This window comes from Rousettus aegyptiacus, unplaced genomic scaffold (genome assembly GCF_014176215.1).
Source record: "Rousettus aegyptiacus isolate mRouAeg1 unplaced genomic scaffold, mRouAeg1.p scaffold_m13_p_1, whole genome shotgun sequence".
Lineage (NCBI taxonomy): Eukaryota > Metazoa > Chordata > Mammalia > Chiroptera > Pteropodidae > Rousettus > Rousettus aegyptiacus.
In genome coordinates this window covers 73485494-73506506 of record NW_023416284.1, presented here as the reverse complement: position 1 = coordinate 73506506, position 21013 = coordinate 73485494, and the positions used below count along the sequence as shown (strand labels likewise).

Sequence of the window (21013 nt, the reverse complement as noted above, 5' to 3'; positions counted from 1 at the left end):
TGAAGGTAAGAAACTGTGACAGTCTTAGATTTGGGCCCTGTAACATCATATGGGCCTTTAGATGGGCACTTTTTTTTTTTTTTTTTGCAGAGAAGTGGGTGATTCCAAAAGGATTTATGGAGCCACTGCATAGGAGGGTTGTTACTAGTAAATTGACAATCTTACTGCTAAGAATGAGAGGTGTAGCCCAGGCCTTTGGGATTTGTCACTGCGTGGAGTGTTTTATGGTGGTAGCAGTATTTGTAAGAAAATTGTAGTGGTTTCAGGTACTTCACTTAAAACATCCTGGATTTTCATAAGGTTAAGTGCTGGCAGGCCAAGTATGGGCGAAAGTAGGAGGGAAGAGTGAGATTGAGCTTGAGTTTTTATTGTTTCCAGAAATATTTATGGAGTTCTTATGCTGTCAGACATATTTTTTAGGTGCTGGCATGACAGTGGTGAACCTATGCAGACATTCCTGACCCTATGCAGACATTGTTTAAATGGCTGATTAAATAAGACAGCTATTGAACAAGGGAAAATAAAAGGGAACCCCTGTACTTAGAGGTCATATAAACTCTTAGAGCGAAGTGTTTGTGTTTTTAGTTGCCTGACTTCTACTGATAGTCATGTCTGGGCTGTTTTCTAGAGCACTCAGTACTTGGTTGTTCTGAACAATGGTAAGGCCTAGCAGAGTAAGCGTTAGAGTGGAAGTACCTTCTTTCTGGCCATCCATGACAGTAGCTTGGATAGCACTGTGTTGCCTCATGGTTGGGTGAGGGCCACCTTTGATTCTGCATCTGGCATCCCAGTAGGGAGGGGTTCTACTGCCCTGGTCTGTAAACATAAGTGTAGGGTAATTCATCATGACTCTGCAGCTGGGAAAGACATTTTGCTTTTTAATTTCTGAATTATTACCTATCTATTGAGCTTTTGGAAACAGAACAGAATCAACTTACTATCTACTAGGTTTGTGTCTTGCATCAACATTGAGGGAGATGACAAGTCTTGACCACTCCGGATAATAAACTTATGTTTAAAAAAATTTAATTTTTAATGTCTGAATTGTAAACCCCATAATTTGTGTCATAGATTTGCTTCTCCTGTATTTAAAGTACTTTATAGATATAATGAAGCTGCTCTTATGTCAGTAAATGAACCTTAAATGCATCTTCTTTTGCAGGAGTTTTCATCTCACTTGGTTTATGTTTTAATTAGACATTAGTTGTAGGGGTGTAATTCTCTCTCATGGAAGCCTGAAGTAAAAATGAAGGTATCAGACCAAACAGGATGCAGAAAATCATCACAGGAATTTTATGTTGAAAGCTATTTTGGGGCTTTATAATTTATAAACTGTGTGTATGTAGGAAATAATAGCTTATAATCACATCGCTGCTTGTCGTAGAGGTGCAGATGATGAGACTAGAAACCACATTGTGATGAAGGGAATTTTGCTGGATAGCCTTTTTTGCATAGACTGTGGAATTTAAAAAGGTAGATTTTAGCTTAATTAGTATTAACTCCTCCTGCAGTTAAGACTATCATTCATTTGCAGTGAATATGCTGGGGAAGCTTTCATGCAAACTCAAGAGAGTTGCTGTATGAGTGAATTCAACTACAGTGTAGTTTGTATGTGTCGTATAGTTAAATCATCTACTTTTTTACTCAGGTTGGTTATTTGGGCTGCTCAAATGAGTCATCTGGTTACAGTGCTTCATTTTTCTGGTTTTTAACCGTGTGATTGGAAGGTCTCTAGTGACTTATACCAAGTAGCAGTTAAATTGTGTGTGTGCCTTCTCTCAGGTTAAGGCAAAGTTTGCTGGCTTTTTTTAGCCTTTATGTTTGAACCTCGATCACCACCCTAGTCTGTAGATAAATTGTCTCTCAGCAGAGTGACCAGGAAGACAGGATGTGCCTTCTTCCTCCAGAGATAATGGAAATCTCAGCTTGGCAGGTCTACGGGAGTGAAGGGTGTGGAGGGAAAGGTGGAAATCCTAGCTCTCTTCTTTCCCAGGATTTCTTTCCCTCTTATTATAGAAGATGAAGACTTACTCTCATTCTAGGAAATCCTAGAAGCTTAACAAGAGTACAGCTTAAGTTATTTAGGGCTTAGAGTTTCTGTGTGGTTGGATTTCTGAGATGTAGTTTGTGTTTATGTAGAGTTTAGGAATTTAAAAGAGCTGGAGAGACCTCAGATAACCTAGTCCCCTTCTTGAGTCCTGTGTTATGTCACCGTTAGTGGCAGAGAGTAAATACCAATCTGTTGGACAGCCATTACAACAGCACCAGTCTGACTCTGAAGTATCCAGGTTCCTCTTTGAACAAAAGGAACATGAATATCCAAAATCCTGTTTTACCCAGGATATTAATGTTTTCCTTATTCTTTTAAGGTCCAAAATATCTGAGAAGCTCAGATACTTCCAGCTCTAAATTGAACTCTTATAAAATGCTTAAGTCTTGAAGAAGGTGTGTGAATGTGAGGACTACTTAAATTAGCAAACAGTGCACAGATATCCACAGAAGAACCTGTGACCTTTCTTCTTATGAATCCACCCATTAAACCTTAAAAGCCTTCTTGTGTTTGTTCCCTAAAACAGTTACTTCAGTCAATCCTGGTATGTATGTCTTCCATCTTCAACCATCTTCATCTTTCAGACATGGCTCTTGTTGTGTCTCAGGTCCCCGCTGGTGCTTCTCCCCCTCCCTGTCCCCCATTACTGCTTCTTCAATTCTAATCTTTATATCCTTACTACTAGAATGGTCTCTGGGCTGGAAGCTGGTTCTTTGGTTCCTCCCTTCCCTGGCCTTCCTTTTGTTTGTTCATTCCTTTCTCAAGAACTTGCCTTGGATCTGATACAACAGACATAAAGGAGCCACACTTTTAAATTAGATCTTCAAGACCTGTTATTAACCTGCATGCATTTCTTGTTATTTTTTTTTTTAACCCCCCACCTCCACCCTCAAGATCTGTTGCCCTATTCTGCAAGTGGTCTCTCTCCTCTTTCATTTGTGACTCATTTCCCTAAGAGGCTATTGCGTATCCAATTTCATTTCTCTGACCAAATTGTAAATTTCCTTGAAGGTAGCACCAACCCTGAACAACAACAAAAATTTCCCCAAAGTGCAGCACATAATTTGTAAGACACTATACATTCTGGCATTACTCACTTTATAAAATTCCAGCACAGTGGTTCATTACTCCTCTGGTTTTGAGTGTGATAACTTTTTTGCGAGCTTTGCCAGGAATAGAAAACTTCAGTATTACCCATTATTGAAGGTCTTTGGGTGTGGGTATATAAAGGAAGGGAGGTAGTTTTGTCTTTCTTTCAGTTCCTTGAACAGCCTATGGGTGGGTTAGCTATTTTGGCTGAGGTTTCTCTAAATGTGGGAAGGATCAGTGCTGTCCCTTGACATTATAATGTGATACTACTGATTTCCAGAACTGTGTCTTGGTCACACAGTACTGTTGGGAATTTTTAAAAGTTTATGCTGACTCTTAATATTTGCTTGCTTTGTTTTAATTAACTCCCTTTTCTTTCATTTCTTCTGTTTCCCCAGGATGACAGTGATGGGATTCCATGGTCAGAAGAAAGGGTGGTACGTAAAGTCCTTTATTTGTCTCTGAAGGAGTTCAAGAATGCCCAGAAGAGGCAGCATGGTGAAGGCATTACTGGGAGCCTGAAAACGGTGAATGGTGAGTTGACTATTTTGTTGGAATCTCTGGACATGGCCTTGTTTCTGAATTGGATGTGATTTTTGCAACTTGTGCTTCTTAAGCTATGCCCTTACTGGCAGTTATATCCTCTTGGGTTGATAGATTCATTTTTATGTTCCTTTATATGTTGCACAATATTATTGGCAAGGTGCCTTAGTTCGTTCGTTCCCTATAGTCAGGACCAGGGCTGTAGTCTGATTTCTTACTAGCTCCTGGGTTGAATGTGGAACCTGTCTTATAGGTTTTTTCTGTGGATATTTTAGTTCACACCCAAGTATGAAAGCACAAGTCTTTTGATGATGTTGGTGCAATGTGGAGCCTTTGGTTTTTATCCTCTGTTTGTATAGGAAGTAGCCTAAATCTGTTGTGTGCTTACTCCTCCTGGGCCCCCAGCATCCTCCTAAGTACCTGCTTCCTTCCTTGTTGATCAGGTTGAGCAGGCTGCGGCAGGTACATAGTGGCATAGAATTCCTGTGCATCCAGAAGTGTACCTCTTCCTGTATTGTTATCTAAAGGATCCTTGAAGGATCCTGCGATGAAACTTTCCCGAGTTTATTCTGATGTCTTGTTTTAATGGGATATAATTCAGATGACATCATCTAATGAAAACCATTTCAGAACAAACATTTGGTTATTGTCTGTGGCTGTGGTGGCATTCCACAGTCTCTCTTGTACTTACTAATTCTCTTAGGATTAGAGATAAATGTGAATGAATTGACTGTATTCTGGTATGTACTTGTGTGGCACAAGGAGATGAGGAAGAGGAAATTCTCTTTTTTTTTAGAATTTTTGCTCTGGACCTGGGCGTAACAGTCATTACATATGGGGGACTTGACAGCTTCCCAGGGTCCAGAGTGGCAGGTTCACTTGGTTTAGGGCTTCCAGTTTCTTTTCAGTCTGCTTAGGTATCGAGTTATCTGGGAGCCTGTTGTTGGTGCTAGTGCTTAAGGCAGGACCTGTTGCTGCCCTGTTTCCACAGGGCCATGGCTAGCTTTTGTGAGATGACTTCCCTGCCATCCACCCAAGGTTTGTCACTCTCTTCTAGTATTGTGTGGTTTGAAACAAGAACCCTCTGAATTCTGAGCCAGTATGGAATGGAAAAGGCCCTTTTGGAACTTCTTTCGCATTTGCAGGAGCAAAATAAGTAGTAACTGGATCTATTGCCACAAGTATGCAATTCGAATCCCAAATGCTCATGGGTCTCTGACAGGTAGGGGTTACATCCATTCCTTGGCTGCCTGTAATGCAGTAAGTTCTATGCCCGTGTCTATTTGGAGAACACTTGATGTTATAGGTTTTGTTGTCGTTACTTCAGATTGAATACAGATGGTCCCCGACTTAACGATTTTTGACTTAATTGTGGTACAAAAGCAATACTCATAATACGTGAGATATGTAACACTTTATTATAAAATAGACTTTGTTAGAAGATTTTGCCAAACTGTAGCCAAAAGTGTTCTGAGCATGTTTAAGATAGGCTATGCTAAGCTGTGATGTTCGGTAGGATAGGTGTATTAAATACATTTTCCGCTGAAACCCATCGCAAGATGATAATATCCAGACGTAACCCCATTGTAAGTTGAGGAGCAGTATTTTGCTTGGTTCAGTTTTGGGGGAATGGATAAAGGGGAGAATTGCATTGCATCCTGGAGTTAGAAGAGAGCATTGCCTGCTGTGGGTTTAGATTGTATTGTTGAGATAAGGAATGCTCTTTCTGCTATTCATGAGTGGTACTGCCTTATTGCTTTTGGAATCTCTTAACAATTAAAAACAACCTAGCTGGGAAAAAGCAACTCTTAGGACAGGAAGTGAGCCAGGTGTCCAGGATTGTGAATCAAGGTGGAATTTGGGCAAAAGAAAGTCATTCGAGAAACAATCAGCATTGCCAGCTAGTTTGGCTAAATGTAGCCTTCATTTTTATTGGCATAGCTTCATAAAGAAAAGGTAAGTTTTGTTGTGTTATTCTGCCGTACACTCTGATAAAGACTGACTTGTTATTGTTTTTTTTTTTTAAGGGACTGAGACCCCAAGGCTTCTTTCATTTGGTTTTGAAATTGCTGTGAATACACCCTTTTTTGGTTCCTGTTGATGTTTGCACACAGCATTCCAAGGCCACCTTTTTGTTATTCTGTATATTGAATTTCAGTAGCAGTTCTAAATAAACACATCTCCTTGTTTCAGAAGTTAAGTGTGTTTTAAGAAAAAATTTCTTAAAAGCACCTGATGTGTTAGAAGGTGCTTTCTTGTTTAGGGGTTACTGGAAAGCATGAGAAACCAGAATCTCTACCATGGGAATAATTTCTCTGTTGGTCCCAGAATCTCAGGAGTGCTCTTTTTGAGCTGGGGCAGGGGATGGGTGGGGGGTCGATATCCAGAGAGAACCAAAATAGCAGGGAGCATCCAGGACTTTTTGGGTGGAGTGAAGTTGGGAGTAGGGATGATTGCAATCAGTGTTCTCTCTGAATGTTTGTACATGTGTGCTTATATGTTTATCACTTGAGTTTGGATGGATCATCATGTACAATAGAACGACCGTGTCTTAAACTGCACATCACAGCATACAATATTGAGATTCTTCACTGCATGGCAAGTGAAGATAAGTTATGGAGGGGGAATAGTTTTAACAGTCATAAAAAAGGTTCTTGTTTTCCTTTTATTTATTTACTTACTGTTATTGTTAGATCCCGAACCCCTCAGAAGTTCCTTTTCAAAAGTTGAAATAATTCCATCGGTTCAGTTTTTATTGTGACTGAAATTAGTCTGGTGGTAGAGTTTTGAGACTGTCCAGTACAGAGCCCTCACTGAGACGAGGACTATGAGACTACACTGTGACATGGTTGAGAGCATGTGCCTGTTCCCTAGATAGTTTGGGTGGGGAACTTCTGCCCTTGTGTTTCCCCTCCACCCCTTCATGCTTTGTCACTTGGGGAACTTGGATAGTGACATACCTCTTGAGACCCCAGGAGTTTTCATCTGTAAGCCGATTAAACGTCCTTGTGGGGTTTTGTATTATATGTGGTAGTAACTTGCCTAACTCTCATTTAGCTATTTATTATACAGAAGTAGAATTGGAATTACAGTTCAAATTACAGTTCAAACTTTGAATCCCATGCTTATTATGGAACACATACTGGATGAAAATCACACCCTGTCTTTGCAACAGTAGTATCGAGACAAGGTGATTTATTTTTTTCTGTATCAATTTCTCAACAGAGATGTTTCTGGGTTACTGGTCCTGCCAGAGTTTCCTGAGAAAATCCAGTTTTAAAATAATATTTTTGCATTAACAATGGAATGGGCTTGACATAATTTTGTGTCTGATTTGAATTGACATCCCTTCCAATAGATAAATCGTTGGCCTGCTAGGATGTTGAACATGCGGCCCTCTGCATTTCCTTCTTGTATGAGGGGATTCACAGGTTTGGTGTCTTAACTGTACTACAAACAGCAGCAGCTTGTATCGGAGCGGCTGAGCAGGTCTAGTGTAGTAGTAATAACATAAGCAGACATTAGATAGTAGCTCATATTTTATGTCATAAAATCCATGTTGGCCATCAGTCTTGCTTTTGTGGTTCGAAAGTGACAAGGAATGAATATTTTTGTCCTTCTGGAGGTAATGAATGTGAATTTTGAACGGTCTTGTGGATTCTCTGTAGGAACTGAAACTGTCATTACAGCATGTTGGGTATAGCCAGGCTTAGGAGGCAGTGTGAGGACTTTTGCTGATTGTGAGCCTTCTGTCTGCTTCCTGCTGTAGATAATGCCACCTTTTTTGGCTGTAATAAATTGAAATTCAAAAGCTCAGGAAAGGGCTGGCAAAGGCTGAGTTCAGGACCACTCTTTGAGGGCCCTTGGCCCACTGGGGCTGAAATTAGGGACATTTAAATAATAACGTGCTACACAAATAACAAGTACAAATAATTACACAGTAAGAGAGGAGAACTATCAGCTGTATTTGAAATTTCATTTGCTCCTTATAAATGTCATCTGATATCCAGCAAGCCTCTCTGTCCAGTTAAAGGGTCTTGCCTAAGATGTAAGGGAAGCTGGATCCTTTTCTTAGACTCTTCCTGTGGGTACTGATTGTGATAACTAACCTATATTGAGTGCTTATTATTTTCCAGTTATTGTTCTAGCACATATATTTTACTCATGTAATCTTTGCAACAAACCATTTTACAGATGAGGAAATGATACATGAAGACAATTAAAATTTTTTCTTTGTTAAAAGCAAAGCTACATCTATCCTGGAAAATGGTAGAATTGAGAAGAAGGTTTAATTTCTCTCTCTGTAGCTTTCTTATAATAGTCAGTTTATGGTGTAAATAATGCAGATGGGGCATTTTTTGATAGAGCTTGTGTTCGATCAACACCTGAGAGAGTTTTTGTATGTAGGAGGTATCCTGAGTAATAAAAAAGTGAACTCAAGTTGCTTATTTTAGAGGAATCAGATTACCTTTTTTTCATCCTACCTAAGACATCACTGAGTAATATACCATTATTTTATGTTTCAGTAAGAAAGAAGAAAGAAAATGCTTCCAGTTTAATTATAAGTGTGAGCCATTGTAATTTATGTTTTCTAATTTTAGATATACATGTTTCAACATGAGAAAATATGTGTGACCTGCAATCAGGGAACCAAATACTATACTATACTATAGGAGACAAAATACTATAGGAGAAATGCTTTAAAAATCAAGTCCATGTGCCTGTGCTTGGTCTAGTGTGAAGAGGCTAGCGAGAGGCAGATGATGTAAACAGACCAGTGCGGAGCTGCCAGGAAAAGCCTCATTATAAAGGCTGCTTTCCATGAGTCTTGAAGGCTGTGGGACTTTGTGCAAGGGCTTGGAGATTGGGATGGGGTAGTGTTGAGTACAGAGGTGAGGACCTGAAACTAGATATTGGACAGATTTCTATGGCCAGTCTACTTTTACTGGCTCCGAGGGAGCGGTGAGCTTAACAGCAGCTCTTTTGGCTGCAGAATTATGGATTGCTAGAGCAGGAAGGGACTTCTAGAGGTATATAGGTCAGCCTTATAATTTTCAGATGAGGAAATTTGAGCCTAGATGATGAGCTTATTAACTGGAAGGAATGGGTCATGCTGAAGACTGATTGGACCAGAAGTCCAAAATAAATGACAAAGAGGCGTCAGCCTTCCCAATAGGCATGGCTGCAGGCAAGGATTTCATGGAGAGTTAAGAAATGGAGGTATTTGTGGAGGTTAATGTGTTCTCATGCTCCTCTTTCCCATCAGTTTGTGTTTGAGACTCCCTGTGCCTCCAGTTCTCTTCAGCCTGCTTCTGTCAATTTTGTAAGCTTTGTGCAGTTTCCCTGATTACATCATTTTCATCAAATCATGGACTCCTGTAGTAGGAGCAGCGTGCAACACAGATAGGAGAGAATGGATGGCTAGGGCAGACATATAGGGTACGTGTGTAATGTCTGAGCTTGAGACTGTCTGTCCCGCATGTCACAGTTCTTCGAGGATCCCAGCTTTGAGGGTTGTGGATAGTAAGAGGATGAAATGCACTGTAGCTGTTTCACCGATAGGGTCTTTCTACTTCTAGTCAGACTATCCACTCTGTACCAAGTCTCCTTCTCTCATCTCTGTAAGAACACCACTCTGGAAATTATCCTTCCTTTCTTCATTATTATTTACTTCTTTACTAGATCATTCCCATCACTAAACAAAACGTAATTTCTCCCATAATAAAATAAACCCTCCTTTGATCTCGGATCTCCTTCCTGCTATTAAGCTCTATCTCTTTATAGCAGAGTTTTGAAAGAAATAGTCTAAGAATCTGTCTCTCTACTATTCATATTCATGTTACTATCCTCTCCTCACTCATTCTCTTTGAACCCCTGGAGTCAGGCTACTTGGCAAGGCTAATAATGACCTTGGTTGCCAAATCTGGTTCTAGTCAGTATGGCTGAAGGTGCACCTTCAGCAGCACTGGACATGTTTTAACTTCTGAACTACACCTGCCGTCTGCACTTTGATTTGATAGGCCTCATGAACTGGGGTGTTCCAAAGCCAGTTCTCTGTCTCCACTCTCTCATCTGCTCCTGCCCTTCCCATCTTCTCATTGTTAATAAATACCAGTTCCATTCTTCTGGTTGCCTTGGCCAAAACCTTGGAGGTATCTCTCTGTATCCTCCACATTTTACCTTCTATCCTTTAGCAAAACCTGTTTATTCTAAATTCACAACATCATCTGAATATGTGTTTGTATCACTGTCACTAGGCCTTCCAGCTTGGGCCGAGACTGCTAGTGCTCTCAGCTTCTGCCTCCCTGCCGCCCCCTTCAGGCAGTAGTGTGAACTGTCCTTTATAAATACAAATTAAACATGCTATGCCCTCGCAGGGTCTCCCCATCTCTCAGCATGAAAGGTGTGGGCCCCAGTATCTCTCTGGTCTCATCTACCCCTCACTCCCTTGCCTGTTTCACCTAGTCTAGTCATCTGCTGTTCCTGATACACCGAGCATGCTCTTGCCCCAGAATTTTTGCCCTTGCTGATCTTCTATGTAGAAATCTCTCGCTTTAGTTACATATGTGACTTGATCCCTCTCTGAATTTCAGGTTCCTTTTCAAATGTGCCCTGACCAAGAGTCCTTCCTTGAGCAGCTTATTGAAAATAGTGCCTTTGTTAGTTGCCCATTAGCTTCTTACCTTGTAATATTTTTCTGCATAGAATTTCTCCTAGCCTGACATTGTTTGTTTATTATAAGCTCTCTTCCCACAGTATATTGTAATTTTCATGAGAGAAAAGCTTCATCTATGTTGACTACTGCTGTATGCACAACTCCTGGGTGCTCTTCATAGAGAATGTGCTGTGTGAACCAGTGTGTAGACAGCTCCTCTGCACAGCTACCACACACCCACACACCTACACCCCCTCTCTAGCACCCCACTCTTTTACTATGGTCATGCTCCTCTCTGTTGAGGGGTTGAAAATGTTCCACCTTGGACTCTAGATTTCATTTTGGAAAAACACACATCTTGACACTTTAGGTTCCCCAGATCACAGCCCTTGCTATTTTCTCTGTCATCAAAGTTCACGTTTACTGGTAATTGCGATATATTTATAAGTCTCACCGTAAAGATTCTTGGAATTGGGTCACTCTTGTACCCTCTCTTTTTGAACCACACTTGTCGAGTGCCTATTTAGGTATAAGATACATTGTATCATGCATGATATTTTAAGTTAAAATTGGGATTTTAAGAAAAAATGGGTTACCACTTTTAATTCTCATAACATTATGATAATGATACTGGTATTGTAATTTTGTGGGTTCTTTTCGTGGGTTTCAGATGTTGAGTAGCTGGCACAAAGCTACATAGCTAAGTGGTCGGATCAGGATTTGAACCCAGGACTCCTGACTTCATATGTTGCCATTCTTTTAGATTAAGAAAAACTTTACACTCCGTGAAATTACATATTGTAAGTGTATAATTCGATGAGTTTACAGATGCACATATACCCTTGTGACTGATGTTTCAGCATAGATAAAAGACTTGTCCATCACCTCAGAAAAGTTCCCTCCTGCCCCTTCCAGTTCATCTGACTTCTTTAAAGTGTGTGCTTATTTTGGAGTTTGTCAGCATGGCTGTCTCAGTTGAGACAGAAGCTTTTTTGATTATACATGGGTTTATGGTATTTTCTTAGAATGCACCAGATGCCTGAGAGTGTCTGCTGAGACTTAAAAGTCCTCAAAGCCATAGGTTCCTGAGTGTCTAGTAAGCAGCTCTCAGAGGCTCTATATTAAATAGGAATCAACCAAGTTTTGAATTCGAACCCCACAGTCAGACATTCTCATGAATGACATTTACCATGTCATGGTGACATTTGTGGAGCCAGAGGCTCCATCTTCAATTAGTGTTATGATTTTGGTTCTGAGCTATTGGGCAAGTCCAGACCAAATGGGCTTTTGGACAGCTTTGGTTCTTGTCTTCTTCAGTGTCACCTTTCAAACTTGATCAGCAGTATGGTAAGATCACTAATTTCTGTTTTTTTTTGTTTTCTTTTCTTTTTTTGCTGTGGTGATGGTGAAAGTCAATATGTTAGCTGGTCCTGCTGTATGAGACTGGGAGGCTTAAACAACAGAAATTTCTCATCATTCTAGAGGCTGGACGTAAGATCTAGGGCGCCAGCCAATTCAGTTCCTGGTGAGGGATTACTTCCTGGCCGTGTGTTCACATGTCCGAGAGAGGGAGGGAGGAGTGCACTGATGTTTCTCTTTTTCTTATAAGGAAACTGGCCCTGTGTGATTAGGGTCTTGCCCTTCTGATCTCATTTAACCTTTGTCATCTCTTTGCAAGTTCTTTCTTCAAACAGTCACATTGGGTGTTAGGCCTTCCACATCCGAATTTAGGGTGGGGGAAATACAGATTCAGTCTATAACAGCCTAGTACTCATATGGTTTTGGGATGGTGACGATTTTATTTTAATTTTAGATTAAGTTAATTACCATGTTAATTAACAACATGGTTCCTTTTGTGCTTATGTGATACTAGAACAATTTCCTGGTACATCAGGAAACCTTAAGAGCTGTTTGACCTTTGGAGAAGTTATTGTTCTTCCCAATTGGATGGAATTAAACTTGGACTTGTATTTATTGAATGCCTGTTTTTGTGAGGCCACTGGGTTAATTTCAGTCTCTTCAGTGGGGATTGAAAGATGATTCATGTGCAAGGGGAGCTGCTATGGAAAACCAAGAGCCCTAAGAATGGAGCAAACAGGGCAAATTTAAGGCCCTAAGGATTTAGAAAGGGGAGTGGCAATTGAGATGGCCCTGGAAGGACATTTCTCTTGTCGATTTAGGAAAAATCGTGGGGTTATTTGAGGTAGAGGGAATTATATATGTTTACACTAGTTCATTTTATTTGCCCAAATATTATTCTATAAATGTAACTTAGGGCAATACTTTCTAACCATTTCACTTCTCAACATGTATAGAAAGGGAAGATCCTATGGGGGCGCCAGATAAGGGCTGGGCTGCACTCAGCTAGAGGTGACTTGATCATGCATGGAATTTGTTTATCTGTGTTCATTCTTATAAATGATAATGTCACCCACCTCCTCCTTTTTGGAGAAGAGCCTCATGTGTTTACTCAATCTGACCTAGTTCATGATTTGGATTCTGCCATGTGTGTATTTATGGAGCTTTAATTTTTATTAGATTTGCCACTGTGGACTAGTGAGGTTTTGCTTTGCTTGTGAATTTCTTAGGTCCCATTTCCCCCAAATTTAGTGTTTTTTACTTAGCTTTTTTTGGAAATAACCTGTTGCAACTGGAGCCATGTGAAATGCTTAGCGTCTTGTATGGCATATCTTTAAAGCTGGAAGAGTGATAACTAGAGATGCTTTGGGGAAATTACCATATAGTCCATAATTCTTTCAATTTGCAATTTGTTACTTAATTTTTTGTGCTGCCAAATCACCTCTAGCTTTCTCCATAGCCTTTAGGGTGCTTATGCAGAGTCACAAATTCAGATGCCTCATAATTTCTTTCCAAAAGATTATAAAACAGTACAGGTCTCTCATGAGAGATGTCTTGGGACGGTGAGGAGAAACCTGACCTGTTTTTAGGGCCTTAGACTTGCCAGTCAAGGAGAGTGTCAGCCCAGCATGTGTTGTGCCAATGAGAGCTTGAGGGCATTTCGTGGGTGATGTCTCTGACCTGCTCCTCCTCTCTCTGCACTGTTCCCTGGCCTTTCACCTATGTTTTTGGTTCATTCATACTTTGTATCTAACAATTGAGCTCTTTCTGTACATTGGGTCTCTTCCTGTGTGATCTGCCCCTGCCATTGTCTTCTGGGTTATTCCTTAACCTGATCCATGTCTTTCTTGGCAGGTAGGAGGGTATCCTCATTGTGCTTGGCACCTGGTCTTGATGATGGGGCAAATCATCTGGGCCTGAGACTCCCACATCAGTTTTTGGTGCCATTTGAACTGGCAGTTTCCTAATAGCTTTCTATGGCTCTGAGCGGGTTATGTTGCCTTCTCATGCAAGAGGCCAAGTCCAAGCTGCCACTTTGTTATTTTTGATACTCTCCTTCTTTCGGATGTGACAGAGGTATTTCTGAAGGATCTGAAGTTTTGAATCCATGTTTTTGAAAGTTGCATATCATCTTCAAGCAAGATTCTAGAAGGTCAGCAAATCCTCTCCAGACATGATCATACTAGTGGAAATATTTCATATTTATTGTTTGTGTATGTAGGAGGCCTGGTAATTCCTAGAGGGATCTACATTGCAAATTGCCGAGCCTGTACCCTAGTGGCTCTATTACCCTGTCCTCACCCAGCAGTTTACCCAACTTCCGACTACTAGTGTTATTTGAAAAGGGCCTTTCCAGTTTACTCAGTTGGAAAGTGTTAAAGGGTAAGCTGGAAGGCTCTCAGCTGGCACTTTCTGAATCCCTCAGAGGAAAATGTTGGCAAACTCCACTCTCTGCCTGAACTCTTCTTATAAATTGAGAAGCCAAGAGTTACGAAGCTGTCACACAGGGCCAGGTTGAACTGTGTGAGAGAACATGTCATTATCCAGGCTAAGATAACGGACTGTTTTCTGGTAATAATATAGTTTTTTCTTCCCGCCTTATTCCCCTCCACATTTTGATGTTAATCTTTCTGCCACTGAAAATGAAAGAAGTGTGGTGAATGCAATTTACAGTATATTCTATTTTTTTTTTTTTGAGGAGCTTTTATTCCAGAACATGCACATAAGCTTTTAATATTTTCCCTTTTACAATTTACATAACAAAAGAAAGCACTGGGCTGCTTTATTCAACAGGTGTTGCACCTTCTACTAAAGAAAGTTTCCTTTTTAAATTCGTGCCTCTTTTTCTTGGTTTTTGGGACAAGGTTCTGAGACAAGAAGCAGGAGTTTGTCATTGATTTATTGTCCTGTTTGTTACCATCTGTCTTCTTTGCACTTCATTCTGTTGATGGAAAGCCCTATGTGAGTGTACCATGGGGCCTGAGAAATTTCCATCTTACTGAGTTGTCTGACTGCAGAACCTATATAATCACTCCCACCTAGGCCCCCCAGTGAGGGCTGTGGACATGGACATAACTCAAAGGGAAATGTTGGCATAGTTTCTTTCTTTATCCATCCTTTTACACCCCATGCCTCTTCGCACACATGTCAGGCAAAGACGCCGTTTCTAGCACTGTCCACATTGCACTGTGCAACCCACTCTTGGTGCTTCTACCCTCCTGGGGTCTCTCTATGGAAGAATTCCAAGGGAATAGGTTAAGATTGCCATCAAGTGGCTGCTCTTGGTAGTGGATGAGAGGATACTGGCCACCACTGCTGGCCGACTTGATGCACATTCTCCTCCAGTTACTTAACCCGTCTGTGAAAAATCAAGCTCAAGGGTGCTTTATTTTTGAGGAATTGACTTGGGGGGTGGGGCAGGCAGAGAGAGCTCAGAACATCTCTATATTGTACCTTGTCAGAAAAGGCATCTGTGTGAACCCAGATCTTACCTTCTGGGGTGGATTATGAAACTGAAGGCAGGCTTCATTGTAGTGGTCTGAGCTCAGGGCTCTGGAGCTATGAATGGAGATGATCTAGAGGCTTACTGGAGAGAAGTGGTGGACATTTGTCCTTGTGCCATGTCTGGGTCTCTGCTCATGGAAATTGGCACGGAGAAACACGCTGCCATTCCTAAAGGATGGTCTCACCATCCCACCAAGAGTGAAAAGAAATAACAGACCAGACTTGGCTTCTGTTCATTGTTTCTCAGCTCTGGAAATGGGAGTAATCATTTCTTTCTCAGAGGTGATAGTCTTGGAATTAATGAGATAGTTTTTTTAAAGTCCTTAGTATCTTACAGAAAGTAAGCATTCAAGGATAATTGTTATTTGAGGTTCTAGATATACATTCTCTAACTTCTTCCCATAAAAGCTGTAGCTGTCTCATAAAACAGCACACTTAAGGGACTGTATTAAAATTGGTTTGCCCTGTTCACTGGGTCTGGATGCCAGCACCTCATTCTGGGATTTGGGGAGCAGTGGCGTTGGGAAAACTTGACTTATGGGAAGAATAGGAGTGAGGTTTGTGTAAGTGGGTTGCCCATACCAGTGCACAGAGCACTTGATTCTATAGTCTCTGAGCAGCCGGGGAGGAGGCTTTCTGAGCTGGCACGTGGAATGTGAAAGAAGATGGATCTGTGCCAGCTGGGTTGGAGGGGAGAGGCCTGAGGCAGGCAGAAGGAGAATGTCACTATGGAGTATATCAGGATGGTGATGAAACTTTAGGTTTGGGTCAAGGAAAGAAAATTCTCAGGGCTTATATATATTTTCAGCAGCTTTTTAGAAGTTACAGAGAGTATGTTACGTAATCGTTCACATTGCAATCTGTTGAATCATTAAACCAGCATTCCTGGATTCTAGCCATTTAAAGCAATATTGGATGCATCAAAAAAAAAAAAATCAATACATCGTAATGAACACTGATGCTGGTTTATAATTCTAGTTGTACCAGTAACTGGATATCACATTGAGCAGTCATCTCTTCACTGTTTTCCTCCTTTATATAAAGAAAGCTCTTGACATACCCTTTCTCATTTGATTTTGTTTTAGTAATGAGCTATATGCTGATGTTTATGTTATGTTCTCTTCAACTTGCTGGATCCCCTGTGCTGTTGAGTTAGGAGACATTGGAATGCTTTTGCAGAATTTGGAGGGAAGTGGGTAGGAGGTGATCAAGAGGAAATGCGTCCTCCTTGGCTACTGTTTCTCTCCTGTGGTATGCGCATCCTTGCCTGTCCCCCATTCCCACCTGCACTCAGGACTGCAGGTCGATGGTTTCTCTCTGGAGGTCTCCTGTGTGTGTAGGAACCCAGGCGGTGAGTCCAGTGTCATCTGTGTGTGGGTTTACACCTCTTTGTGCCTGTAACCTTGAGGGTAGCAGAATGGTGTAGGTTAGAGTAATTTCATGTGTCACTTTGTTTGTGTGTCTTAGTTGGTAACTGCTGACCTTTCACCCTCGAGCTACATCAGGATCACCTAAAAACCATGTATGATAAAAATCACCCTTTGCGCAATTACTTTGTAAACAAAGAGGAAATTTCCACAGTTTCTAAAATTTTCTGAATATACTCTGGCTTTCTAAAGTTCCAACCTCCATTTTCCTTTCTCCCCTTTCTAAAAGCTAGACTGATTACACTGGGAGCCATCTGCTGCTGAATTGAAGGGGATTTGTCAGCTTCTGCTCCATTTGCCCCTCCTCTCCTTTTCACCCTGTCTTCCAAAGAGAAGTCACCGTCTGTCTGACTTGCCCTGTTTATTGGGTCTAAGCTCCTAGAAGAGGACAGGAGAGAAACAGGAGGGACCGCTGCTGCTTGCAGATTTGGCAACAAGATTTTGAGACTTAGTACATGAAAAATCTATAGATCAGGGCTGTCCAGTGGACCTTTCTCTAGTGGTAGAAATGTTCTTCTATATCAGCATTTTTTCGAGGTGGGCTCGGGGACAGGAGGTCTTTCTCCATAGCCAGTGCATTTAATTTCAGAAATATCTTTTAGCTACATTTATGGTATATTATGTAGACAATGCTAACAAAGTGAAAAAAATATTAATCTTTCATTCAAATGCTTTTTAGTATTTTGGGCAATTTCAGAATACTTTTGCCCACGGAATTAATGTCACGACATTCGTAGTATCCTTGATTTCAATATAGCAACACATTAGTGGCTTCAAAATTGTCTTTGTCTACTGTTTCCACTTACTATATCCAGTTTTTTTGTTACCTCCCCATAAGTAATGTTCTTTGCTAATCTAAAGTAATTTATTGTAATAGTGAATAATATATAAATTTCATAAAATTATAAAGACTACCACTGGAGAGTATAGTTTATTATTATTATTATCATTATCATTATTATTATTATTATTATTAGATCATTTTATTTCTTCTGGACTGCTTTCTGTGTACTTATATATTTTCAAACCTAATTTATTTATTTTGTGCAGTGGAATCTCTGCAGTTTAAAACTCCGTCTCCTAATATTAGTAAGTTTTTGAAAATGTAATTTTTAAAAACATTGTATGTAATAATTTTAACAAATTATGTTTCATATTTAGCATTAGTCTTCAGTATGGTCAGTGAGACTTAAGAAAAATACCACAAAGAACACACACAAAATTAATAGTGACTGATTTAATTTTACTTTATAAAAAAAGGTAGGAGGATTATAACTAATTTAGGCTTTCATTTAAACATATTAGTAACAAAATGAGTTTATCTAAGTTAGCAGGATATAAAAGGTTAAATAAATACTTTGAGGAAGATACAGAACAGCTTTACAGACAAATTATCGCTCCAAAATAAAGAAATCTTTAAAATTGAAATTATAAGGTGTTAAATGTCTAGAAAACATAATGTGAAGGTTATTGAGTGTTAGATTTATGAACGTTCTAATTTTATTTCACCTGAAAATTTGAAAACTATTTGCCAAGAATTCCTAATTTTGATCAGCGAATACTGAGAAATCAGTTTATTATAAATTACAGGGGTTGTTCCTAGCCAAGTACTTTTAAACACAGAGATAATTCTTGGAAACATTTTTCTCTTTAGGAAGAAAAGAAGTAAGTTGTAGAATGGGGTCTTGGAGGTAAGAGCACATCAGGCTTACGGAGGCCCTGAAGTGGCCTCAAGCAGCAGCTTACTCTTTTAATAGTAGTTATTGGACTTGAGCCATTTTCTGTAGGTATGGACTATGTTTTAGGGTTGTTATGATGGGCAAGACTAAATCCTCTTGGTTATGGAACATGACAATCAACATCAGCGTTTGCTTGTCACTGTAGGTATTGCATTAAAGTAGCATTTGCAGAGCAGGTGGTTTAAATGTCACTGAAGGCTGAGCAGAAAGAGGAACAGGGGCTTTCTAGGCAGAGAGGAGAGAATATTCTAAAAGAGGGAACAGCATGTGCAAAGGCACCGAGATTTGAGAGTTCAGGTAATGAAGAGAATGTGCCATTTGCCACACATGCAGAATCCAAGCCAGCTACCCCAACACTTTCATGGACTGTCTATCATGAAGGGTTATCAGGTTTGATAACCAGAGTACAGCTAGTCAGTGTATTGCATGGCATAGGAAGCTCATGTAGAAGGATTCTCTTGTTTTTAAATAGACACAGATAGGATTTAAACCAGTAAAAGAAGCAAGAAACTATTTAAACTTTGTTGAATAGTTGCTTGCTCATAAATCTTTGTTTCTCTGATTTATTTCTTAGTATTACTTTCTTGAGGTGAAATCACTGAATTACAAACTTTAAAAAATAATTGGCATGCATTACAAAGTAGCGCTCTCTAGAAATGTTTTTCAGTTTATTACCATGCTAGCAGTATACAAGAGTGTAGGTTTTTTCATAAGTAGAGATTTGAAAAGGTGATCAACTACTCTTCAATCATGGCCTGAATCAGTTGTTTGTTTCAGTACTTTTCAAACATAGTTTTTCATTATTTATTATTCTTTAGTAGATAAAATAACCACGTTGAGATTCTGGCTGAATTTTACTTTATGCTTTTGAGGCTCTCGTTTCCAGAATACTCTCAGTGTTGGTAATATTCTTTCACTTGGCTTCATTTCTGTGATTAACTTTTCATATTCATTGCCTGAATCAGTTTATAATATATTAAAAGCTAAACTATATTTTATCTTGTTTCTTTTTATAACCACATTATCAGAAGTATATAGTGAACAAAAATTTTGAGTAATTCATTAGCACCAAAGTTTATTAAGTCATATAGGTAGCACTTATTATGGTACCACTGGCCCTTTCATATATATATAATCAGCCTTAATTAAACCAACCACCGTTGTCCTTATGATGTCCAATTAATAGATGAGGAAACGAAGACACAGAGCGCTTTTGGTGGTCCTCTTTAAAAGTTTACACACTTGGTGGAGTGTAAACTAGGATCAGAATCAGGCAACTTTGTCCATCTTGTGTTATGTGTGCTGTAAACCACCAAGCTTCTTAGTGCTAGATGCTTACCAAATAAAGCACTCTTTTTTTTTTTAAATTAAAAAAATCACGTGGGACATTGTCTTTTCTGATAGCTTATTAATTTGAATTTTCTGGTTTAATTTTAGTGCTATTTCATTGGTATTAATGACTAACCTATAGTGACCAAGTTTGTTTCGCTAGTTAATATACAGTCACCCAGCCTACACTCCCTACTGTGTTCTTGTAATTATTGGTATTATTTTATAATTGTATAGTGTGGCCTCGAAATCAAGTTGGCTATAGGGCCAGCCATGTGAATTATACAGTTAGTTGAGCGCTGTTGGTGCTTCAGGAATTACCAAGCCCTCTTGGAAAGAGTCCAAGCCAGACTCTGTGTGTACCTAATCCTGCTTGGTATGTTGCCAGTGTATTAACTTTTATTTAAATATTCTAACAAGTAATGTTTATTATTATTATGACAGCTGCTGTAAAGTACCGTCAATAATATTTTTGAAAGTCAAATATTTGCAGAGTGGATTGCTTCTGTTCATTGGCTTTTTATCACAACCTAGGTGATATGATCAATAATGTGAAATTCAGCCCAAATAACAGAAATATCTTTATGAAAACATGACTAATGCAGTGTGATCATTAAAATCTGTTTCCGATATGAAATTCCACAACCATAGGCCTTTTTCTTACTCAGGGCAATCCACCTTACCCCTCCTTTATAATAAGCCTTTTTTTTGGGGGGGGGGTATTTGTTGAGTTCCACCTTCGTATGAATTAACTTGCATAGGTAGCAGGAAATTGGAGAGCTTTTAGAGGCAGATCATGGTTGATAAGGAGTACTCGGTCTTTGCTCCAACTCTGGAAGGCCTGTCTTTCCTTTATGAGAAGGATCTTAGCTCTCAATATGTGCTTACTTCCTTGATTTGATACATGAATTAAACAAGATCTTAATACTTCTGAGGCAGTAGGTTCTTTAATTAATCAACACAGGGTACTTTAGATATCCAAATTTGATTAAGACGTGCAAATGAATTACTCTCTCACATTTTATCCGAGTCCTAGCTTGGGATTTGCTCCAGTTGTATAGTTTTTCAATGCTAAGTGCACCTAGCTGGTGGGCAGCTGGAGCTGGCCCAACTTTTGCAGGTAATGAAATGGTTGTGCATATAGGTAGGGCCTTGATTCTGAAACTCTCAGCAGCAAAATATATCTTCAAGATGTTCTGAAGTTTAGGTGATATAATTAGATGGAATGGTGGGCTTGTACCCGGGCAGGGGGCATAGCATTTCTTAGGATAGGAGAGCCTTTCTGAAATTCTCTTCTCTTCTAAAGAAGTAATTGGAG

General features: G+C 39.7%; 1 protein-coding gene across 4 annotated transcripts in view; it reads left to right on the top strand.

Annotated features, from left to right (window-relative positions):
* Positions 1 to 21013, top strand: part of JARID2 (jumonji and AT-rich interaction domain containing 2) — a 240290-nt gene that overhangs the window by 105427 nt on the left and 113850 nt on the right. For all 4 annotated transcript variants that reach the window (XM_016130062.2, XM_036236976.1, XM_036236982.1 and 1 more), the window contains exon 2: positions 3538 to 3673. In XM_016130062.2, the coding sequence (XP_015985548.2) occupies positions 3538 to 3673 (136 nt within the window). The remainder of the gene's footprint in view (positions 1 to 3537; positions 3674 to 21013) is intronic.